This window comes from Mirounga leonina, unplaced genomic scaffold (genome assembly GCF_011800145.1).
Source record: "Mirounga leonina isolate KUSES-001 unplaced genomic scaffold, KU_Mleo_1.0 Mir_174, whole genome shotgun sequence".
In the NCBI taxonomy this organism is placed as follows: Eukaryota; Metazoa; Chordata; class Mammalia; order Carnivora; family Phocidae; genus Mirounga; species Mirounga leonina.
Window position 1 is genome coordinate 15,938,370 of NW_023270451.1, and position 26,484 is coordinate 15,964,853.

At 34.5% G+C, this 26,484-nt stretch overlaps 1 protein-coding gene across 4 annotated transcripts in view; it reads left to right on the forward strand.

Moving 5' to 3' along the window:
• The window catches only part of RUNDC3B (RUN domain containing 3B), a 128,398-nt gene that overhangs the window by 58,518 nt on the left and 43,396 nt on the right, over positions 1-26,484 (forward strand). For all 4 annotated transcript variants that reach the window (XM_035020492.1, XM_035020493.1, XM_035020490.1 and 1 more), the window contains 3 exons: positions 7,606-7,691; positions 13,425-13,514; positions 15,678-15,758. In XM_035020492.1, coding sequence (XP_034876383.1) covers positions 7,606-7,691; positions 13,425-13,514; positions 15,678-15,758 — 257 coding nt within the window. The remainder of the gene's footprint in view (positions 1-7,605; positions 7,692-13,424; positions 13,515-15,677; positions 15,759-26,484) is intronic.

Below are 26,484 nucleotides of genomic sequence, written 5' to 3' on the forward strand. Positions count from 1 at the left end.
AAACATATCTAAACATTTTAAAATTTATAATGTGGAAGTGTATTTTGGGGTAAAGTTGATAGCTATGATTTTTGTTACCTTGTGAAGACTCAAGCCTTGGATTTCACTGTCTAAAACTGCTACTCCCTCCTTGACTGCCTTCTGCCAGTCCAACCAGGGGGGCTGTCTGAGCAATAGTTAACTTTCTGTTTCAGTGTCTTCTAACTTTTTTAGATTGAATCAGTTTTCCTCTCTGAGTCACACATTTTTCAAGCCAAATGTCTTCATTTTTAAGTCAATCATAGCTAGATTTTTTAAAATACTTTTTCTTATAGTTGTTTAAATCTTGTTTTTTATATTAACACCTTTCTTCTTAGCCATAATATTATCTTAGTAGTCCTTTGGCTTCTATTTTCTCAAACTCTTGACTTTATGCATTTATTTACTTTCTAATTGATTGACTACAGGTTTAAAAAAATGTGCAATCTGAATTCTCCTTTGCATCTTCGTTGAGTTTATATCATTTTTCCTTTCATGTTTTCCTTATGGTTTAAGAATAATATCTTGGTTTCTGTAGGTTAAGATTAAAAGGCAAGCTATAATTTGAATGAATCAAGTCTGTACAGATAGAAAGTACCTCAGGTGGCACATAAACTTTATTTTCTTATTTTCAAATTAAAAGAAGGAACAATTAACATGACAAGTATATTCTAAGCCTCTTCAATATAGGAGATAATATATGTATAGAACTAGCATATACCAAAATACAAAAGGTAATTGAGAAGTTAACAAACATTAGGAGTGTAGCATTTGGACCTGGGTGGAGCGCAGAAATGCAAACCCCAGCAGACCACCTTTCTTTTTTGTTCCTTTTTTTTTTTTTTTTAAGAGAGATTTTGTTTATTTATTAGAGAGAGAGGGCACAAGTAGGCAGAGTGGCAGGCAGATGGAGAGGGAGAAGCAGGCTCTCCGCTGAGCAGGGAGCCGTATGTGGGGCTTGATCCCAAGACCCCAGGATCATAACCTGAGCTGAAGGCAGCCACTTAACGGACTGAGCCACCCAGGCACCCCCTGACCACCTTTCTTAATGAGACTCTTGGTACTAAGCCGTATGTAGCAAGATGCTTCCCAGCAGAGAGAGTTAATACTTACTCTGTAAAAAACCAGTGTTGAGTATAAAAACATCACAGAACAATCATGTTCCAAATCCTGCATTTATATCTTTGTTTTGCTCAGGCCTCAAACAGATTCCATTTAGTGGGGAAAGAGAGATCTATGATTTGTCTGGTGATGCTGGGGAAAGTCTGCGAGCAAAGATTACTTCTGTCTTTATTCATTGCAGTAGGCAGAGCAAAGTACTTAATCTACTCAGTAAATCACACCTGCCAACTGTCAGGATTGAAGGATTAAGCAAATACCTCGGATGGCTGGTTTATTGAGCCTTTGAGCTGCTTTCTAGAGTGACTACTAGCCTATATAGTATCCATCTCATCTGGCCTTGACACTTATGAAAACAGAACCACAGCACCAAATTTACCTGCTAAACTGTGCAACTCCATACACTTGGGACCCAAACAGATCTTCATTTTTGAATTCTATGTAAGAAGCAGAATACCTTTGATTACACCTTCTGGGCTATGTGGATGACATTTTAAGCAGTGGAAGACAAGGTACCTTATAGATAATGACTAATTCAATATAGAAACATTCTTTAAATTTAGTTTTGATTGAATCAGGATTGTCTGTGTCCTAGAACTACTGTATAACTTAGATTCACATCATAGAAATTTGCCACCATGGGAGATCTGATACTTAATCACTAAGCTGAGATCTATGAAATGCTGACAGTCCCTTTCTTTGCTCAGTCCATGACCAGCTGAGCCTATTTTCCAGGGCTTAAACAAAGCCTAACAATGGAATAGAATATTTGAATTGAAGATCATGTCTGTAATCTTTCCATTTCACATCTCAGATACATTGGCAGCTATTCTTTCTACAATATGCAGAGGTTCTGGGAATGGGATTTCTGTATATGGGATTTCTTTTTTTTTCTTTGTTTTTCTTTTTTTTTTACATTTTATTTATTTATTTGAGAGAGAGAGCATGAGCAGGGAGAGGAGCAGAGGGAGAGGGAGAAGCAGACTCCCTGCTGAGCAGGGATCCCGATGTGGGGCTCGATCCCAGGACCCTGAGATCATGACCTGAGCTGAAGGCAGGTGCTTAACCAACTGACCTGCCTAGGCGCCCCATGGGATTTCTTATTTAGGTTTCAGATTAGAACTAGCACTCTTAGAAAACTAACTTCATCTCAGCAGGCATTTATTTCACTCCCTTCTGAACACATCCACCTTTCCCATCTGCTCTTGGGGTGATTATTTATAAGCATAATCTATGATTTCTGACCAAAACTCCCCTAATTGGATCCATAGTTACTACTGTAACTTATCTTACAGATATTTCCATTGAATTTTCTTAGTATTCCCACTGATTTCAAGCTCAAGGAATCCTTTTCCTTCTTTCATTTTTGTTGTTGGTTTTGGCGTCCCGAATATGAGCTCTGCGCTGTTCTTGAGTTCTTCTTGCCTTCCTGTATATCTTATGAAGTTTTTTTCTTTTTCTTTGTTTTTAAGAACAGCTCTTGTTTGTGGCTGAGTTAGGCTTTCCTAGTTTGTGGTTGCTTACCCTGTACATTTGTTCTGTTCTTGAGTTTAACATGTTAGACCAATTTCTGAATATGCTGGTCCCATCAGCCATTCATATATTCATGCATCTCTCCATCAGATGGATTTTTATTGGGCACCTATACCGTGTCAGAACTGTGAATGTAGTCCTCAACATTCTTAGGACAGAAATCCCGAATCCCTCCTGGTCTTTTCGGGTCTCATCCTCGTATTCACTTTTTCCTTTGTTCAAAAGCTGACATTGTCATTGCTCTTTCTTAGAGTCAGGTTAGCCAAATTTTCTATGGGAAGAGGCTGAGGTGGGGGCAGGGGGTTATTAATCACAGATACACCAGAGTTAACAGATACTAGAACTTTACAGTAAGGTATAGATCTGTGAAGATGCCATTTTTATGATCATTGTCTATTACTCACAAATCTATCTCCTCTTTAAACAACCACTTGACGTTTCCTACCCCTAGACTTTTGTTGTGATACTTCCCAACCTGGAAGAATGTCAGACATACTTGGCGAGCTTTAAAAATAAAGGAACACGGGGGCGCCTGGGTGGCTCAGTTGGTTAAGCGACTGCCTTCGGCTCAGGTCATGATCCTGGAGTCCCTGGATTGAGTCCCGCATCGGGCTCCCTGCTCGGCAGGGAGTCTGCTTCTCCCTCTGACCCTCCCCCCTCTCATGTGCTCTCTCTCATTCTCTCTCTCTCTCAAATAAATAAATAAAATCTTAAAAAAAATAAAATAAATAAAATAAAATGAAGGAACAGTTTCCCAGGCAGAAACCAGACATATTCTGATTCTGCCCATTTGTTTTATACTCTCTCCATTTTAAATACTAACTTCATATGAGTCTTTATAAAATGCCACTTTGCTCACATCACTCCTTTTCCCCACTTGTGGGTGGTGCCTCTAATGCGTTCTAGCAATGAGCAGGTTACTTACCTGCTTGAGTTTTCTCCCATAGTCAACAAATATACACTGAGTACCTACTTTGTGCTAGAACTGTTATAAATACTGATGATACGGTGGCATTGCTAAAAAGATGGCAGAGAACAAATGTTATGTTTGGTATATTTTAATGATATAACAAATACATATATATTATTTGTATATCCTGGTCTCAATGGCAGTTCCCAGCTCCAACTTCTGTTTCTCTAGCTCAGGGAAACTAAAAGAGCCCCCAGAACTCTCTGAGTAGCCTCTATACCGATGATGTGAACAGACAAATGCCCTTAGGCTAAAAGCCAAGATGAATGTGGGGCTAACTCAACTACCATCCTTCTCTCCAGTACTGTGGCCACTGCAGTCCTCCTGACTTGGTTGTTCTATTAGGTCTTAAATTTGTTGCTCTGTGTATTTTATCCAGTCTTTGGGTTGGATGGGGCCGTGAAAAATGAAACCGTTTAAGAGATTAGAAGGTGATCAGGGTGGTGGAAGAAAGCACTCTTTTAGATAGTGTAGGTAGGGAAGGCTAGTGTAAGGCAACAACGTTTGAGCCAGGATGTGAGTTATGGGAAGAAATGTGCTGTGCAAATAGTGAGCAGAGGAAGCGAGGCATATTAACAGTTGAGATATTACTCTCAATTCAGTGAGGTGCTACTTGAGGGTATCTTTCTTTTAATTTTTTTTGAACAATAGAGTACTATAATCTAATTTACTTTTCAAAAAGATCCACTGAGTGCAGTATGGAGCATGCACAGGGAGGGAGAGAGAGTCATGTCAGAAGAGTATAACTTGAGTCAAAAAACCCAGATGATCCTGGAGGTGAGAAATGAACCAGCTTCTGCTTCTAGTGATGACAGAGTAGTTTATATTAGAGCAACCCTTCTGCCAAGAACAGCTGCAAAGATTGGATAAAATACGCAAAGCAACAAATTTAAGACCTAATAGAACAACCAAGTCAGGAGGACTGCAGTGGCCACAGTACTGGAGAGAAGGATGGTAGTTGAGGTAGCCCCACATTCATCTTGGCTTTTAGCCTAAGGGCATTTGTCTGTTCACATCATCGGTATAGAGGCTACTCAGAGAGTTCTGGGGGCTCTTTTAGTTTCCCTGAGCTAGAGAAACAGAAGTGGGAGCTGGGAACTGCCAGTGAAACCAGGACTTAAAATATTGAGAGAGCCGCAGACATATATGTCTGAGGTTAGACATGCAGTTTTTCCTGTGAGCTGTTTGCCAACTCTTAGCTACCTTAAGCACAGAGCAGAAGTTTCATAAACCAAGCTGAAAGCAGCAGGTAGGAGGCGAAAAAAGCTGATTAAAGATTTCACAGTCTTATTCTGGAGACAGACTATTCATAAAGAGAAAAAGAGAGATTATAAATTACCAGTATCAGGAATAAGGAAGAGGCCAATGAACCCCATAGACCCTACAGGCATTAAAAATCCTAGAAGTATATTATGAATAACTTCATACCTATAAATTTTAAACTTATTAAATGGGCAAATTCTTTGGAAAAAATCATAAAACTAACATAAAAAGGAAGAAAACATCTGAATATCCTGATACCTACTAAAGGAGTTGAATCTATAGTTGAAGTCTTCCCCTTGCAGGCCCCGTTTTTAATTTATTCTTATGGATTTGTAAGAATTATTTCTATTTCATAAATGAGTCTTTTGTCAGATGCATGTAATGCAGATATCTTTGCCTACTCTGTAATTTGTCTTTTTGTTCTCTTAAATGATTACAGTTCATCCCCTGAAACAGGAGGGAAGGTAGAGTATATAGGTTTTTATTCAATTAGGTTGGTTGGTTTGGTGGTGAGATGTTTCCTATCTTCTTGATTTGTCTATTTTTTTGTTTCTTTGTAGAGATGAGTAGGGATAGTATTGTAACCTAACTCACACAATTCTTGGGAAGATTAAATATCTTTCTTCTTAAAGATTTATTTACTTGAGAGAGAGAACGTGAGCAGGGGGAGGGGTAGAAGAGAGTGAGAATCTCAAGCAGACTCCCCGATGAGCATGGGGCCCAAACGGGGCTTGATCTTACGACCCTGAGATCCTGACCTGAGCTGGGGTGAAATCAAGAGTTGGACACTTAACTGACTGAGCCACCCAGGGACCCTGGGAAGATTAAATATCCTAATGTATATAAATATTTTAATGTATCTTAAAACAGGGCCAAGCATATATTAATTACAGCCTTCAGAAGTGTTAACCGCATTTATTTATTTATTTATTTATTTATTTATTTATTTATTTATTTATTTAATCAAAAACTTTCAGTGACAAAGAAATGAATATTTGTGTCCCTGGAGGAAAAAAACAAAAAAACCTTAAGTGGTTCACCGTTATCCAACTTTGATAAAGTCTAAAATCTTAAACCTGGTTTTTTGACTTCCCCACTTCATGGCCCCAACATTTTTAAGTCTGTTTATCTTCTGTTCTAGTAAAAGTTCTTTTGTTGAAAGAAAAGAAACTGTTAAAATTAGCGCAGTGTATTATTATAATATAATAGAGAATTCCACAAACATCCAAGGACAGGAAATTAAGTACAGCCCCGTTTTGCATGGATTGAAATTAATAAATCAGGAAGCAGGGCTTTCCCCACATTTCTTATCTAGCAATAGCACAGTCTTGTGTGTCTAACTTTCTCTGGAGAGCAACTCTCCCGGCTTCTGCTCTGGTGAAATCTTAGCCTTTTGATTCAAGCTACTACTACCAGCCTCCTTGTCTTTCAAAGGAAATTTCAAGAGAGAAACTTGGGATTGCTGGCCAGTGGCTTGCCTCTTCCTTCCTGTTAGGTCAGCTACAGCTAATTGTAGGTTCCTCAAGGCTTATTCTGCAGAAAACAACGGACTGAACACTGTGCAGGCTAAAAGGGGTTTTGAGCTTGATGGGCAAATTGCCATGCTAATCACACCCATATCATTCCTTTATTTCCCAGCAGTACTGCTGCTTCTAGTTGGTCAGGTTTTACCACTGTCTATAGATTGACTGCTTTTTGATCCTTCCTATCCGGAAGTTTGGTGAATTCACTAAAGTTGTAGATATTTCTAAAGAATGCTTTTTTTCTCCATATCGGTAGTCAACCATCATATATATTGATTAGTGTCACCTTTATTCTCAACTGTCATTGCAGTGTTTTGATTCTCTGTCTCATTGATCTTCATGGATTTTCTGGAGATTTGTGGGAGGGCTGAGTGAAAATGAAAGTAATCGAACTAAAAAATTCTCATTACAAATATGACCTCTTATTTTCTTTCATTCTAGACAAAGAGTCCAGGAGAAATGCTTTGGATTATTAAAAAAAAAAAGTAACTGGCTGTTCTCAACTATTGAATGATATTACCCCTTTCAAAAATAAAATAAAATTATTCACATTTAGTCAGAATTGTCTTTTTCTGTGATTTTCTGCTAGAAATTGGTTCTGAGTAATTTTGCTGTGCGTTTGGTTTTTTTTTTGGCTTAATATTCAGTAATAGTTTTTAGAATGCCCTGGGTGCAAACTCGGTAATTCATGATTTTGGATGCATGATAAATAATGAAATTTGGTTCATTATTAGTTATCTAAAACCTCCCTCTGGAAGGATAGGTGGGAAATTTTCTTAAACAAGTGGTGTGACAGTGATATCTTTTTTAAAAGAGAATAGACTCTGTTCATGTTTTATAAGGAGACTCATTTTAATTAGCATGTTGATTTGGGCATTGAGGCAGAGAGTTATGAAAAGAAGTCTCTGATCCAATATTAATAGTTATGTCCCTTCAGAGGATAGAAAGTTAGTATGATATACTGTATCCTATATCTCTAGAGAACAAAGGTATACTATATGTAATCAAAATTTACCCATTCTTACCTACTTAAATATTTTTTAGCCTTTATCAAATGTATATTTTGACTGAGTTGTTCTTTACATATTAAAATGCTTATATTTTTGATGACTCACTGGGCAAAATATATTTTTAACTTGTAATTATTTTTCACATTTGATTCTTTCTTCTTCCTTTTAGGGTAGAGCCTGGATCAGAGTAGCACTCATGGAAAAACATTTATCTGAATACATCTCTACAGCTCTGAGAGACTTCAAAACAACCAGGTTTAAACATCCTTTTGATTTTCAAATATGTATTTAAAACAATCACCTAAAGATTAGAAATAAAAATAGAACGAAGATTAATTCCCTTCTAAAGTCTTTAACTATTTTATTTCGTTTTTTTTGTACTGTTCGGGTAAATCCACTATCTTCTCAGGAAAATGCCATTCGTCAGCTAAACAGACATCTACTTTGGTTTATCTTTTGAGGCTTCACATTATGCCTAGAATATCTTTTATCTGAATCATTTCTGTTTCTTACACTTTCAGTACCTGAAATTTCATTCTTTCCATAGACTTTTCTCTGAGCAGTTAATTTGAAGGAAAATCTAACTATGAAATTTCTATAGCATTCTTACTCTTTCCACATTCTATTTCTTTGTTTTAATTCATATATGTAACTAATGATCGCTCAATTGTCTTTTAGGGCAGGCTATACGAGTGTTGTTTTTCATAGGTTGTATGCACTTAAGAGATGACATGCTGTGCCGTGTGAAAAACAGGACTTTATTTTTTTACGGTGGTAGAAAAAAAGATTCATATTAAGATAACAGGCATTCCTATAAAATGCTGGTTGTCTAATCTTTGTTTATAGCTTTTGTTAAAGAAACTGCTTTTCTCCATTTCAAAAGTATTTGTAAATGAAAATATTCAATAATTTCAATACCTTGAACATGTACTGTTTAACACAGTGGCCACTAAGCACATGCCACTCTGTAAATTAATATTCATTAAGAGTAGGTAAAATTACTAAATCACTTCTTCAGTTGCCATATCACATTTCAGGTGTTCAGTAGATATGTGCGGCTAATGGCTACCAAACTGCACAGCACAGATGCATAACCTATTGGACCACACTGCCTTAGACACTTCTAAATTACCATACTGATTTCTACCTCATAAATCATGTTTGTGAAAGAGAAGAAGAGAGTGACAACTATAAACCAGTTTTGATAGAGGAAATTAGGTCCATAGATAAAGAAATCATGTATCTGGAAGAATCTTAATTTCCATGTCCTGATGCAGTATTTGGCATTTTGGATTTTGAGAAAACCTTGGCATTTATTATGATACATTCTTTTTTTGTTTTGTTTTTTTGTTTGTTTTATTTCCCACTTTACTTAGATATAATTGACATACTGTGTAGGTTTAAGATATACATGTTGATTTGATATGCTTATGTACTACAAAATGATTACTGCCATATCATTAACTAACACCTCTATCATGGCACATAATTATTTGATATATAATTATTGAATCCTTTTATAGCAATATTCTTTAGGGATATTTCTAAAGATAGGCAGTGAAAATGATGTTTGAGGTGAACTTCATGAAATGAAAAATTTGTTTCTTTTATTTATTATCACTAGTAAATAAGTTTAATTATGAAAAATACTAAAAAGGATACTAAGGCTTTGAAAATAATAGTATCAAAATCTCATAGATCAAACATAAAAATCCTAAATTAATGAAATCAAAACGAAGTTTACACAGAAATCATCTCCTGTTCAATAACCAGGCTGCATTAAGGTTATGGTAGTCTTCGAGTAAAAATTAAAGCATTAGTAATCTTAGTTGTTATTCTTGTTTCTTAGACAATTGGGTGGGGTAGAAATAATTCTCAAATTATTTTTAGAATGAGAAGTTCAAATATTTAAAGGGAAATGCTTTTTGCCTTGTTCTGAGGTGTTAGCTGTCCTTTTTGAGAGAAAGGAAATGATTCAGGGGCACCTGGGTGGCTCAGCCGTTAAACGTCTGCCTTCGGCTCGGGTCGTGATCCCAGGGTCCTGGGATCGAGCCCCGCATCGAGCCCCGCATCGGGCTCCCTGCTCCGCGGGGAGCCTGCTTCTCCCTCTCCCACTCCCCCTCCCACTCCCCCTGCTTGTTTTCCTTCTCTCACTGTGTCTCTCTCTGTCAAATAAATAAAATCTCTAAAAAAAGGAAATGATTCAGCTCAAAAAAGTCCATCAAGTAAAAATACTTTGTAACAATATATAAGCATACATTATTCAAACAGAAACATGGCTTAGGAAATGTTTATACATACATGCAAATATATAATGTTTACATATATACATACACACAGTACTTAAATGTGAATATAATGGCTCTAATTCCCAGGAAAGGAAGTAAGGAGTTATTTCAGAATTCTCATCTTAGAAGTTAACCAAAAAATGCAGTTGCAAAGTCTTCCTTTTTTTGTTTTAAACTATTTATACTGTTTTTTGTTTTTACTGAAATCAAACCAAAGAAACTTCTTGGTTTATAAGTAAACTTGATTGTGAACCTCTAGCCCCAGCATAACTATTATTTGGAAGATTAGGTTTGTAAAATACAAGCAAACTGTTGGAAAGAATAGTTACACCTTACCTTTTGTCTGGATGCTGCCTGATTAAGTGCTTGTACAACAATGAGAAATGATCTCTGATCCTTTAGGAATCTTGAGAGTTTCTGAATCAAGTAATTTCTTCTTATTCTACTCTTCAAAAATAAAGAGTAATGACTTTTGGTAATACAAGTGTTTACCCCAGTACAGAAGGAGGAGCTACATGGGCTAAGATAGGCAAGCTTGAAAATACTAATCAGTGGAAATCCAAGGATAAGATTGGGTAGAGGAACTTTGGGGATGAGAAATACAGTAAATCCTCTGGTAGGAGTACATCACATGGCTCCAGAGTATTAGAGACATCCAAGTAATTTTTTTTTTCCCCCTAAGGTGGGGGATGTCTTAGTGAGCAATTGAAAACAACCCTTGCAGAGTTTCATGGTTTAGGGATTGAGGTGTTAACTGGGAAATAGCCAGAGTTGGGAGGTTGGTGGATTTGAGATTAGAATCCAAGCTTAAAAAAAAAAAAAAAAAGTGGGTAATTGTTTTGGTAGTTTACTGGGAAGACTGAGAAATAGAGAGTAATATAAGGTAGGTAAGGGAGAAACTGAATTAATTTGCTCCAAGTTTTAATTTCTCCCCACCCACAGACTGAAAAATAATTAGAAAAGTTTAAGATTTCAAAATATCTTGAAACAAGATTGAAAACATTCTGATAAGAATTTGAAGTAGCAAATATGGAAAATGTAAAGAAGAGATGAAATTAGTTTTATGAAGACCTACTTAATACTTTAAAATTGTACCACATACTTAATTTATAATGACAAAAGTTGTGCTCAGAAGAAATATCAATTTTCTTGATATTATAGTAGGACTAAGAAAAGGAAGGAGTAAAGTATAAAATAAAACTTCAAAAATTACTGAGCTCTCACAAAGTGAAAAAGGAGTTGATAAATACTTTTCTCACTTACAGAAAAGTAGATAGTGAACAATATAACATATCTTTCAAGAGCTAAGAAGGACTTCTGGAATCTGAATCTGTTTAGAAGTTTTACATTATTAAGATGAAAACCATTAGTAAAAGTTGCTTGTATACTGCTGCCTCATAGCATATACAGAAATTACTGAAAATGGATCAGACTTACATGGAAAACTCTTAGAAGAAAACATAAATGTAAATCTTCATGGCCTTGGATTAAGAATAGTTTCCTGGAAGGGGCATAGGGGGATGGGTTAGCCTGGTGATGGGTATTAAAGAGGGCACGTTCTGCATGGAGCACTGGGTGTTATGCGCAAACAATGAATCATGGAACACTACATCAAAAACTAATGATGTAACGTATGGTGACTAACATAACATAATAAAATTAAAAAAATGAATTTGTAAAAAAAGGGTTATAGTAAATGAGGTCTCTACAACATTATACTTCAGGTATAGTTTTATTTGAGTGGAATTATTTCACATGTAGCAAGTGTTTCACTTATATTGTTTAACTTCAAAAATTATTAGTAAAACTAAAACCAAAAAAATTCCTCAAAACAATATTATATACACACATACGTAAGATCTTTAGACTTTAAGAAATCTCTAAAATTGGTTAGATTTGTTTGTGTGTTTGATATTCTTCAACAGTCCCTAAGTCAATTTTGACATTAGGAAACAAGCAGAAATAGTTTTGATCTGATTTTTAGAATGTACTTTTAAAAATGGTGGCCTCAAGATGGAGGGGGAGAAAAGTAGAACTTTTCTTATTATAGGGAAATACTAGGAATAATGGGTGATTCCCAGTATCAAAAACCAGAATTCTTTCTAAGCCATGTGTACCATAGAATTTGGGGATCTAGAGCCATTGTAATCATCGTTCTTCTAGGAGTCAGAATAGTCTGTCAACAGCCAATTTAGCTATCGGGACAGTGACAGAATCTCAGGTATATAGATTTATTTAAATATCTTTATCTTTTTGTGAAATATCTTAGTTAAATATATAGAAATTCCTTCCATTTATTTTATTAATCTTTGTTAGACTGGAAGTCTTTAGTTTTTCTCTTTTCTGTGTAAGTCAATAAAAGCAATTCCCATATTTCCAAGGAAACAGAAAACATCTATTCCAAGCCAGTCTTCGCACCATATTTATTTGTAGCCTTATATCTGACAGAGGGTAGAATAGTGGTCTCTTATTTTCCTTTGTACTTTTTATTCACTTAAAATTCCTTATGAACTATAACATAGGTTAAATTCTCTTTAAATATTTTTGTTTTATAGGAAGTGGTATGGTTTAATAGAAATACATAGAACTTAAAGTAAGAAGAATTAGGTTTCTTTCTTGAGCAGTTTATCTGCATGAGCTTGGGCAAGTTGTTTTAACCTAATTCTTAACTTTTCTTGATGGTAAATTTGAAATTAATGATAGTTGTTTCCACCTTTGCTTCAGGGCTTTTTGAGCAAGTATCAAATGATATGTTTGTAAAATTATTTTTAAACTGTGAACTATGCAGAATTGGCGGTGGGATTATGAGCATATTAAAATCTTTTTTACTGAAAAGGGTAAGACAAATTTCATTTACTAAAATGTTTTCCTTCTAGTTAGTGGGGTCTTACAGAGTGGCATCTACTGTCTATATCTAATATAAATAGATACAACAATTAAATGATCCCTGCTTACTGAACATAAACTAGCTTTTGCACAGTATTATTTTTTAAAGAAAGTAAATACAATGATCTTACATTCTTTTGTGGAAAAATACCTTTTGGCTCATATCATGATATTTTCTCAAAGTATTTTAAGTATATTAAGATAAAATTTTAGTATTTTAACTAACATTAACTGAAACAGAAAGCTTTACTAACACTGATAGATTCATATTTTGTCAGAGATAATGAACACTTTCTTTTTCATACACAATCACCCTGCTAGCCCATTAGTATTGTAGTGTTAAAGGTTAGCATGAATTACTAATGATCGCATCTTTCTAGTTCTTCATTTAGTTAATAACCCTTGGAATTACAGAAAAACAATGTGTGTTTGTGTTTGTTCTATGCATACCACAATAGTCTACATAGTTTCAAAAAGAGACCAGTATAAATGACTGTGAGTTTGCCATCTTTCAAATTACATTCATACTGCTTCACTATTAGGGAAAAATAGTAGACAGTCTTGGCCCATTGAAAGAGTCACTTTAGGGATTCTTTTTAAGAGAAGTGGAAACACTTAGAATGACTTTTTTGTTAATGCTGGGATTTTTTTTTTTTTTCCTAAGTATCTACAAGAATTGGGTGATCCGGATAGTTTTTATTTTGATAAATAAAATTTAGTTATTTCTACTTTAGTTTGGTCTCTAAATAATTTCTATGGATGAAACTTCAGTCTGCTTTTATATATTTACATATTTACCCATTTAATTTTTTAGGCGATTTTATGAAGATGGAGCAATTGTCTTGGGTGAGGAAGCAAATATGCTTGCTGGCATGCTGCTTGGACTAAATGCTATTGATTTCAGGTACTTAATCTAAGTGTATTCAGTTTTTAAGTTATACGACCTCATAATAGTTTCTACTTAGGTTTTTTTTCTTGGTTTGCTAATAAGTAAAGCACACGGCTGGATATTTATATTGGATTCATGTTGTTCCCTATCCAGCGACATCGGCTTTCTGAGTTTGCTCTCAGAAAAGAGGCTGTCTCAGGTTAAGGAATTAACTGACATGTTTGCTCTCTAGCTTGGGCAAAACAATTCGAGACTGCATTTCCCCAGCAGAAAAATTATATATCCTGGTAGCACTGGAAGAAATTTTTGGATCTTACCTCTTAGTATTTTTAGCTCCTGCTTTAAAATAAAAAGAGATGCACTAAAAGTAGATTCAAAGCCAGAAAGATTTTTATTATCTCATGTATTGAAATAAAAAAGATCCTGGCATATCTTGGGTATCTTATGTTTGTATTATATATCTAGACCAGCAAAAATATTGTTAACATTTGCTTTTATTATCAACAAGATGAATTGATTTCAGACTAAGGTTATAAGTACTAAAAATGAAAATGTAAGTTTTTCATAGATTTATAAAAGTATCTTTTTGCATTTCTTTAATTGATCCAACATTTTACATTATGCTAAAAGTAAAAGGTTTGGGTGCCTGGGTGGCTCAGTCGTTAAGCGTTTGCCTTTGGCTCAGGTCATGATCCCGGGGTCCTGGGATGGAGCCCTGCATCGGGCTCCCTGCTCAGTGGGGAGACTGCTTCTCCCTCTCCCACTCCCCCTGCTTGTGTTCCCTCTCTGGCTGTGTCTCTCTCAGATAAATAAATAAAATCTTAAAAAAAAAAAAAAGTAAAAGGTTTGTTTATAACAAGAACTCAAACATAAGAATGATGGAAATATTAAAATTTTTTTGAAAAATATCACTTAAAAATCCAAGAATATCAACAAAATAAGTATAAAACTTAAATGAAAATCTGTTAGATCTTGAATCAAAAAATAATGCTGCTCATTTCCACTGAGGTTACCATTTTTTAGTATATCACTTCCTTTTCAAAATATTTTCATTTTGTCAGTATAATTTTCCTCTAAGATTTAATAAAGTATTCAGTTATTAGCTGAATTATTCAGAATATGAATATGATAGATGCAATATGGAGGTTGTTTTTTTTTATCCTTCTATGTGTGTTAATTTTTCACTTGTCATGCTGCTGTGAAAGCAAATGTCTTAAAGATAACATTAGTAGTAGTTTTGTAAATGAAGGAAAGCTCTTATGAAGTGTGGCCACTTTTGTTCACTCCTTATTCAAGTATGAAAAAGTATGTACATACCCTTGATATTAACATATTAGAATGGTATTTGAAGAGGCAAACTTCCCAAAGAAACCAGAAGGTGGGAGTTCATAGATGAATTTGTTTTTTAAAAGATAACCTACATCTTATAAATGTTCTTGTTTATGTTCCTAGAAGATGTACTTTTTTCTTTTAATAATAGTAATAATAAAACTAAACGTCTTTTTTTTATTATCCAATTGGATATACTATCATACAAAACAAAGATGACTAGATTGGGAGACCAGGAGATCTAGAGTTTCTTTACTGGCTTTATGAGACTCCCAGTATGACTTTGGGCAAATCTCAACCTTTTCCTGTTGCCATGGCCTCAAAAAGGATTGACTAAAGATTAAAAGGGGATTTTTTTAGCATTCTTCTTAGGTCTAAGATCCAAGCCCTTTCACTTATTCAAATAGTTTAGAAAAACTTTCATTTTCTAATTAGTCAGAACTTTTAAGGAGTTAGTCAATGTCACATAAGAGTTTGTATGAAAATGTGAACAAGTCTTCATTTGAAAATCCTCTAGTAATGTCTTAAAATCCAGTGAAGACCAAGGTAGTGTCTGATAAATGATGTTTGAACAGATTTCTCAGAAAGTTTTTCTTTTGCATGATATATTCATATTAGAGGGTATTAACTTGTGCAATCCTTTGTCATTGGTAGTGAAAGTAGAGTATCTTTATTAAGGTGTTCATTTGTAACAAGTAATGTATGAATTAAATATGAAGAAAATATAAATAAAAAAATTTACCTGCAATTTGATGAAAGAAATGTCTCTAACAAGAGATTGTTTATAACACTTGGCATCAATTTAAAAGTTTATGTATTATGTGACATATTTATTGTCTCTTGTCTTAGCTTCTGCCTCAAGGGAGAAGGATTGGATGGAAACTTTCCTGCCGTAATAGACTACACACCATATTTGAAGTTTACCCAAAGGTATTTGACATTTTGAAATATGTTATTGAAATCTTAATTTATAGTTGAATATCATGTGTAATATATTCATCTGATTAAAACTGTTTTTATTTCAGTGTCAGAAATCATTCAAAAATACAAACTCAATTTGCATTTTTAGTGTTTATGTAAATACACTTTTTGTCTAATTTTAATTCCAGCATAAATATAGCTTTTAGAAAACAGCATGTATTTCTATTGCTATAGTCATTGTAATGATAACTTTAGTAGCCCTATTATAGTCCATTGAGAGTTCAAAACTGAAATCCATCATTCAGATTGTTCTCCAATTTCTTTCCATTATGAAGGAAAGAATAATGAACATTTTGTGCAAATCAATTTTCTTTTTGTTTTTGCTGTGAATTTACAGTTACTCAGGCAAATACAATGAAAAGTTTTATGGCCCTTAAAGTGCGTCGGTGTAAAAGAGTTGTACCAATTTATCCTACTACCAGAATTGTGTGAGAGTTAAGAATTTCCTACAATCTCATCAGCATTGAAAATTAATCAGATGAAATCTATGGATTTTTTTTGAAATTCTCCTTGCATAATTGGTTTCCTGAATAGAATGATCGTCTTCATATATTTTAAAAATGTTATGGTAAGGTCAGAGCTGTAAGGGAAACAGAAATATATGTATATGTGTAATATATGTACACACACACACACACACACACACACTGAAGATGCATTTATTGAGGACCTAATGTAAGAAAGAAACTTTCCTAACTGCCAGGGATACATAGATTTCAAGAGTGTAGGTGCTTCATGAAATTCTGAGAAGTATAGTCCTTGTCTCTAGGGTAAGAGAAGTCACTATTGGAGAGAGAAGACTGTGAAGATACTTCAGGTAGTGAGGGAGAAGTAACACAGTATTATGCTACCAAGATTTCTAACTTGAGTAAATGAATCACTTGGGAAAGGGGATAATTCTAGTACATTAGATCTATAAAAAAATTACGGCAAGAATTTTTGAACAGGGGCGCCTGGGTGGCTCAGTTGGTTAAGCGACTGCCTTCAGCTCAGGTCATGATCCTGGAGTCCCTGGATCGAGTCCCGCATCAGGCTCCCTGCTCGGCAGGGAGTCTGCTTCTCCCTCTCCCACTCCCCGTTTGTGTTCCCTCTCTCACTGTGTCTTTCTCTGTCAAATAAATAAATAAAATCTTTAAAAAAAAAAAAAAAAGAATTTTTGAACAGGCATAAAATTACACTGTTTGGGATGTATTGGATTATAGGACATTTTATGAAGGTAACAAATAGTTCAAAAATAATACTAGTAAAAAGAATAGTGAGAATACTTACTGAATGCTTTCTATATATCAGGCATTGTTCAAAGTGCTTTCCTTCTATTAAGTCATTTAATCCTCAAAAGCCGGTGACATAGGCACCACTATTTTAATTTTACAAATGAAAAAACTGAAATGCAGAGCAGTTAAATAACTTGTCCATAGTCATACAGCTAGTTTGTGTGGAGTGTGCCACAGGCCTGGAATTACAGAGCAAGATGACAGCTGGACATTAGGGGTTTGGCCATTAACGTGTAGGTGGAAAGGCTGTTTTTAGTGATTTAGGAAAGGACTTAAATTAAAATATAAAGATAAATGTGAATACTAATTTTTCTCTCCTACTTATATAAGAGTCTGTATTAATTATTACAACACTTTACAGTAATGGAACCTTCTCAACTGGTCCCCTTAGAATGAATTTGATGATACATGCTCTGTGTCTCCAACTTGCTTAACCACTTTTTATGCAACTTCCTCTTTCTCTGATGCACTAATCCAAACATGTATGTATAGCTTCCTCTCCTTTATACACTGAGGGATTTCTCCTATCTTATAAAAAGAACAATAAAATGAGAAGGGAAATATCAGTTCAACCTAGTCATAAGCACGTTTGCATTACTGACCATGGAGATCTTCTTTTTAGAAAGATTTAAACTATCCTGATTGTCATAAAGAACCAGTATTTTAAACAGTCAATTGCTTCCAGGAAATATGCCTGTATTAGACACATTTTAAAAAGCTTTATTGGGTTTTAATTTTAAGAAACTGTAAAAGTCTATCCCTAACAAAATTTCTGCTTTTAATTTATTTGGAAAGTAATATGTATTAATTATAGAAAAATTAGAAAATAAAGACAGGTAGATAGAAGAAAGTTTAAGTCACTCATAATCTTACCTTTAAGAAGCAGCTGCTAGAAGCATTAACATTTTGATGGGTAGCTTTCCGGCATTTTCTATGCATAGATATATTTTTTCTTTAATTAAAATGGAATTGTAATGTACATGTAATACTTATTTCCCTTAATACTGTATAATGGACATTTTTGCATGTCATTATCCTTCCACAGCCTCATTTCCCTAATGAATTTAATTTAATTATCTGTATAACGTGTTTACCCAATTATTGTTGGACCTTTAGGATGCATTCAGTTAGTTGTTCGCTGTCACATGCACTATTGCAGTTAATAACCTTGTAACTACATCTTTTTATACAGACCATGATTATTTCTTTAAGTTAAACTCCTGGAAGTAAAATTTCTTGAATAAACCATATATATTATTTATTAAAGCTTTTGAAATATGCTGTCAAATTGCCCTCCAGAGCGGCCATACTAGTTTAGTTTCTATAGGCAACCTGAGAGATTGCCTCCTTACCCCCATTGCCAACTAAGTATTAAAAGTGTGGCCAGTTCTTTAAGTGAAAAATGATATCCTATTGGGTTTTTTTCCGATTGTTTTAATTTGCATTTATCTGATTACTGGTGCCACTGAACTTTTAAAAATGTTTATTAGACATTAGTCTTTTTAAATGATTGGAGTATTGTTACCTTTCAAAGTTTAATATATGAAATATATTAATAGAAGACATCCTAAAATATATTTCATATTTAAAACTGGTTTTTAGTTTTAGGTTGTGTACCAGTGAGATGAAACTCAGTTTTTCTGATATACGTCTTTTTTTTTTTTTTAAAGATTTTATTTATTTATTTATTTGAGAGAGAGAGAATGAGAGAGAGCACATGAGAGGGGGGAGGGTCAGAGGGAGAAGCAGACTCCCTGCCGAGCAGGGAGCCCAATGCGGGACTCGATCCCGGGACTCCAGGACCATGACCTGAGCCGAAGGCAGTCGCCCAACCAACTGAGCCACCCAGGCGCCCTCTGATATACATCTTGATATAACTTTAAACATTTTTTCTTGAATGGATTTTAGGCCTGAAAAGTCCAGTAGCTAATTATTGTTGGTCTCTTATGACGCCTTCAGTATTTTGCTTTTAAATATAATGTCATAAGCATTCTTATAGCTAAGTCTTTGTACTGTTAGGATTATTTCCTTAATGAGGCAAATTTCTACAAACAAAATGGCTGATTTAAAGAGACTGTCAAGTCCTGTATGTTGTTAAATTGCCCTTCTTAGACATTCTGTCCCCTACAGTCTGCCTTTCCTTCGCTTCTTTTAGGGATAAAATAATCCTTTTCCTGTGGAAGACCAGTCCTTTGACCTGTACACTACATCCCATCTTCTCTCTTATGTTAAGGTCTTCACCCCAATAGTTGTCCTCTTCCATTTATTTTCCCTCTTTTCTAGATCTTCCCACATATCACAGCATACAAGCAGTGTTATTTTCCCCATGTTAAAAAACAAAACAGAAACTTTCCACATAGTCACTATGAGCTACTTTTCAGTCACCTCTCCTTTATTATAAAACTGTGTCTCCAGGTTTTTTTTGGGTTTTTTTTTTGCCTCCATTCTCCCTTGCACTATTCAAATTGAGCTTTAGTACTTACCCGGGAAAGTGCTGTTGTCAAAGTCAGCAGTGATGTCTCATTGCCAAATCCAGTGGTTAATCGTTTCTCATCTGTCTGGACCTTTGAGCAGTTTGATACACGTGATTGCTCTCTTCAGCACTTCTCCAGTTTCCCTCCTGTTGGCTCCTCCTTACTTCCTGTCCCCATTTCTCCTCATCTCCCCAACCTCTGAATGTTAGACTGTTTCAGAGATCATTCCCAAATAATCTTTTCTGTGTGTAGTCACTCTCTAAGTAGTTTGATCCAGTTGTATGGTTCTAAATATTATCTTTATGCTACTCTTTCCCAAATGTATACTTCTACCTGGAACACTGCCCTAAACTCTAGACATCTAGCTGCCAACTTGCCATCTCCACTTGAATATGTGATAAGCACCTCGAATGAGCATGTACGAAGTTGAACTCCTAATTTCTCTCCTCTCAACTTTTCTTCCTTTAGCCTTTCCCATTCCAAGAATTGTAGTTCTGTAATTCTGGCTGCTTATGCTCAAAACTTTAATATCATCATTGAATTTTCTCTGCCATAATCCACATAGGATCCATCAGCAAACCCTTTGGCACCATCACTTTTACCTCCTTAAATTAAGATCCATTATTTCTTCTTTGTCTATCTTTGTTAAAAATAAATGTTTAATTATTAGAAGTAAAGGAATAAAGAAGGTGAGTGATTATAATTCTTACTTATCAGCAATTATAAATAATAAAGCATTATAAAGATTTTTGGTAAAATAAATTATTTTTCCTTTTATATCACTGATATTTCCTTCACTGTCTCAGTAAAAATTCTAAAACCATTTTGCTCTTTAAAATATAGGAATGTTTCTGAAATTCTTAAGTATCATTTTCCCACCAAAAATGTTTGCAGAATTTCTATGTCTTTTAGAATAAGAGATGCTTTTATGAGTATCAACTTTTATAATTGTGCATAGGATAAAATAAGTTTTAGCAAAACATGTAGACCATTCGTGACCTGGCATCAGTTTACCTTCTTAGCCATATTATTTGTCTACCATCCATTCAGCTTTTTTTGAACAGCTATAGGATTATTGGTCATTGAAATGTTCAGAGGCAATGTAATATTGTTTAAAAACTTTGTAATGTAATACCAGTTTCCCTTATAGGGTGACCTTGAGCAAACTAATTATCTCTTATTCTTACTATCTTCCTTTGTTGGATGAATCTGTTAAGTAGTAGAGCAACAATTCATAGGGTTATCATGAGGATTAATGAGATAATGTATATGAAGTGTTTATATAGTTCCTTGGAGTCACTGTGGAAAATTATTTATTTTCTTTCTTGTCCTTTCAAGGAACTTACTATCAGTCTTCCCTTTCTACTCTTTGAAGTTTTAAAAAATTACTAACTTAATTTCATTGGTAATCATATAATCATTCTGATTTTCTATTATTGATTCAGTTTTGGCAAATTATATTTTATTAAAATTAAAAAATATATCATGATCAGAGATTTCTTTTAATATCTCTTAAATCTCTTTTCATTTCTAGTTGTGTTACCTTTTGCCTTTTGTGTTCATAGACCTTTTTTTGCTTAATTTTTAAAATCATTCTTACCAAAGGTTTGTCAATTTTATAGTTTTTTTCAGTTTTGTTTTTTTTAAAGATTTTATTTATTTGAGAGAGTGAACGAGAGAGAGAGCATGAGCGGGGCAGAGGGGCAGAGGGAGAAGGAGAAGCAGACTCTCCTGCTGAGGAGAGAGCCCGAAGCGGGGCTCAATCCCAGGACCCTGGGATCAGGACCTGAGCCAAAGGCAGATGCTTAACTGACTGAGCCACCATAAATTTAAGGAGTACAGAATGAAGGTTTGTGATTTGCACATAATTGTGAAATGATTACCACAATAGGTTCAGCTAATACCCATCTTCTCATATAGACACAATAAAAAAAGAAAAGAAAAAGGAAAAAAAAGTGTCCTTGTGATGAAAACTCTTAGGATTTATTCTCTTAACAACTTTCCTATTTTCATACAGCAGTGTTAGCTCTAGTCATCATTTTGTATATTACATCCCTAGAACTTATTTATCTTATAACTGGAAGTTTGGACCATTTGACCACATTATTCCAGTTCCCCTTCCCTTTCTCCAGGTCCTCCTTCCCTCTACCCTCTACCTCTGGTAACCCCAAGTCTGGTCTCTTTTTCTACTAATTTTGTGTATGAGGTGTGTGTGTATTTAGATTCTACATATGAATGAAATCATATAGTATTTGTCTTTCTCTGATTTATTTCACTTATTAGCATAATGCCTTCAGGGTCCATCCATGTTGTTGCAAATGGTGGGATTTCATATTCTATTGTATATGTATCCATTCATCCACTGATGGACCCTTAGATTGTTTCCACGTCTCATCTATTATACATGGTGTTGCTATGAATGTAGGATGCAGATATCTTTTCAAGTTAGTGTTTTGTTTTCTTTGGATATATTCCTAGAAGTGGAATTTCTGGATCACATAGTAGTTCTATTTCTAAGTTTTGGAGGAAACTCCATAGTGGCTGTTATCAAATATACAATCCCACCAACAATGCACAAGGGCTCCCTTTTCTCCACATCCTCACTAGCATTTGTTATCTTTTGTCTTTTTGATGACGGCCACTCTAACAGGTGTGAGGTGGTATCTCATTGTGATTTTGATATGCATTTCCCTGATGACTAATGATGTTGACCATCTTTTCATGTACCTGTGAGCTTTTCATATATCTTCTTTGGATAAATGTCTGTTCAGGTCTTTAGTCTATTTGAAATTGGGTTATAGGTCTTTTTGCTGTTGAGTTTCTATTTTGGATATTAACTCCTTATTGTATTTATGATTTGCAAATATTATCTTCCAGTCAGTAGGTTGCCTTTTCATTTTGCAGTGGTTTCTGTTGCTATGTAGAAGCCTTTTAGTTTGATGTAGGCCCATTTGTTTATTTTTGCTTTTGCTTTTATTTACCTTTGTTTTTGGCCTCAAATCCAAAAATTTTTGTCTGGATTGATGTCAGGGAACTTACTTTCTGTTTTCTTCTAGGAGTTTTACAGTTTCAGGTTTTACATTCAAGTCTTTAATCTACTTTGCTGAGTCGATTTTTGTGTATGGTGTAAATGGGGGTTCCAGCTTTATTCTTTAACATGAGGCTGATCAGTTTTTTCAGCTCCACTTATTGACAAGACTATTCTCTAACTGTTGTATATTTTTGGCTCCTTTGTCATAAATTAATTGACCAAATATGTGTGGGTTTATTCTGGACTCCCCTTAGGTTCCATTGATCTGTGTGTCTGCATTTATGCCAGTACCATTCTCTTTTGATAACTGTTGATTTGTAATGTATTTTGAAATCAATAGGTGCAATGCCTCCAGCTCTGTTCTCGCTCAAGATTGCTTTGGCTGTTTAGTGGGTGTGGTTCTGTACAGATTTTATGATTGTCCTAGGTCTGGGAAAAATGCCATTGAATTTTGATAGGTGTTGCATTAAACCTTAGGTTGCCTTGGGTAGTATGGTCATTTTAACAATATTAATTTTATCAGTTCATGAGCAGAGAATGTCTTGAAGTTTATGTGTGCCTTTCTCAGTTTCTTTCATCACTGTCTTACAGTTTCCAGTGTATAGGTCTTTTACCTCCCCTTTTACATCTATTCCAAGGTATCTTACTCTTTTTGATGTAATTATAAATGGGATTGTTTTATTAATTTTTGTTTCTGATAGTTTGTCATTAGTGTGTTGAAACACAGCTTATTTTGTATATTGATTTTGTACTCTGTGTCTTGACTGAACTCATTTATTCTATCAGTTTATTGCTGGTGTCTTTAAGGTTTTCTATATACAATATCATGTCATCTGCAAACAGTTTTACTTCTTCCTTTCCAAGTTAGGATTGGTTAGGATTTCCAATACTATGTTGAATAATAGTGGGGACAGTAGGTATCTTTGTCTTCTTCCTGATCTTAGAGGAAAGGCTTTTGGCTTTTTTACCATTGAGTATGAAAGTAGCTGTGGGCTGGTCAGATATGGCCTTTATTATGTTGAGATACGTTCCCTCTATACCCAGTTTATGGAGAATTTTTATGATTTTTTTTTCTTTCTCAGTACTTAAATTTACCTCTTTTCTTATAAGGACATATGACTACAGATATCCCTTGAAGTACTACTTTAGCTGTATCTTATAAGTTTGATAAGTTGTTTTTATTTTAGTTGTTTTAAGTAAGATATCCATTATAGTTTTTTTGACCAAAGAATATTTGAAATGTAAATTTTAATTTTCAAACATTTTCAGGGCTTTTGTTACAGTTGTGATTGGCAATATGGTCCACATAATAATAGTTTCTTGAAATTTGTTGAAAAATGGCCTACAATTGATCAGTATTACAATGGTTGGGTCCTGTATTCATTAGATTATGCTTGATAATGGTTGTTCTGATATTCTATAACCTTTCTTATTTTTCTCTTTGAATTGATGAATTAAATACTTTCATTGTGGTATCTGATTTTTTCAGTTTTTTTCAGGTGGTGCTTTCAATTTTTGCTCTCTGGTTTTTGAATCTAACTTAAAAGATGCACCTAAGTTTTGAATTCTTAGATTTTCCTGAAACAATGAATTTTTTTTGTCACTATGTAGTAGCTGTAAATACATGGTAATTTTTTATTCCTTAAAGCCCATTTTGTCTGATATAAATAGAGCCCCATGAATTTTCTTTAGGTTAGTATTTTTTAGTATATTTTTTTTATCTTTTTTTAAACCATATTTCATATAACCTGACATGCCTTCCATTGTAAATGCATCTCAGTTCAGAGACATTAATATGTGAGAAAATGGTTTGACAGCAGGTAAGATATCATCAATTGTAAGCTGTATCCTGATTTCAGGTATGTTAATATATAAAAAATGTACAGCAGGAATTTATGAAATACAGTGCTTTTCCTTTTCGTGTCCTGTTTTTTTAAGTATATCTTTTTAAAGTAGTACTTAACTGGAATTTTTTATTTCCAGTGTAGTTAACATACAGCGTTATGTTAGTTTCAAGTGTACAATACAGTGATTCAACAACTCCATATATTAGTCAGTGCTCATCAAGATATACTTACTGGAATTTAAAAAATCTAGTCTAAAAGACTTTGTCTTTTTTAATTTAAATTCAATTTAGTTAACATAATGTATTATTAGTTTCAAGGGTAAAATTTAGTGATTCATCATTTGCAGTTAACACCCAGTTGTCATTAAACTGAGGTGATTTGGACATTTGCTGATACATTTGGATTGATACCTACCATTATACTCTTTGCCTTCTTTTTTTTTTTAAGATTTATTTATTTATGTTAGAGAGGGGGTGGGGACAGAAGAAGAGGGAGAGAGAGAATCTCAAGCAGACTTCCTGCTGAGCATGGAGCCCAACATGGGGCTTGATCCCATGACCCCGAGATCATGACCTGAGCCTAAATTAAGAGCTGGACGCTTAACTGACTGAGCCACTAGGCACCCCTCTACTCTTTGCTTTCTACTCTACATTTTTTGCATTTCTTTTTCTACTGTTTCTCTATTTCTCCTCCTCTCTTTCTTTTCTTTCTGTATTGATTTTTCTTCTCCTCCCATTTTATTTCTCTACTAGTTTACAAGTTACATACTATACTTCTCTTCTTGTATTGGTACTCCATTAATTTTAATATGCACACTTAAAAGTTAACAAAGTATAAAGTTAATATCTTTACTACCTATCCATATAAATGAGGACTTTGCATTGTTTTAACTCTAGTCATTTCATTCTTGACATATGCTATTACTGTCTAGAATTTTAGGTCTCTCGTTGATGTATTTAAAATTCCACAAAGCAAGCATCATTGTTAGTGTTTCATGCTCTCAGTCTTTGTTTAGGTTTACCCATAAGCTGAAATTTTTCTTTGCTCACTGTTTCTTCTTGGATCATTTCCTTTTTCTTGGAGTGTGATCATTAGTTCTTTTAGGAGAATTTCTTGGTATAGCTCTCTGGTTTTAGTTTTCTGAGTATGTGCGCTTATACTGCCCTCTTTCTGGGAGGATAATTTTGCTGGATTTGCTATTGAGCATAGCAGTTATTTTTTTCTTAGCATTTGGAAAATCTTTAGTAAGTAATTGTAATTTCTTCATATTTTTTATTAATTCCCTCTTCAGCTGTATCTGTTAGCTCATCCATTTAATTTTTAATGTCAGTATAATTTTTTTAAAAGTTCTGTTTGTCTGTTTTTCAGAGCTGGACGTTTATCATCAGCCATTGCTTAATTTTCTCTAGTCCACTAAAAGCCATGGCTGGGACAGCCAAATTTCCTTTGGTATGTGTTTGTTTACTGGTTTGTGACCTAGATCACTGACTGAGAGTGTCTCCTTGGAGGTAGGACTTTTCCTTATGCAGAGGTCTCTGATTCATATTTGCAACATACTTGGTCCCTAGACTCTGGAGCCCAACAGGTGTAAACACAGATCACAGAAAGTGAAATATGTATCTTTCTTTGATCCTTATGATATTTTCCATAATATCTCTGTAAACCTATGAAATTATTATTTCTGACCTGGATTTCTTTTGAGTCATGTTTTCTTGGTGTGCTTTCCATTTCTTTAGTTTTAATTGTTCTGTATTCATATGTATCTTGTAGACAACTTATTGTTGGTCCTTATTTGTCTTTTTTTAAGGTTTATTTATTTATTTTAGAGAGAGAGAGCGAGCATGTGAGGGAGAGGGGCATAGGGAGAGGGAGAGATAGAATCTCAAGCACTGATTACAGAGTCTGATGCAGGGCTTGATCCCCTGACACATGAGATCATGACCTGAGCCAAAATCATGAGTTGGACGCTTAACCGATTGAGCCACCCACAACACTCCAGTCCTGATTTGTCTTAATTAAACTTAAACATTTGGCTCTTGCTGTTGAATT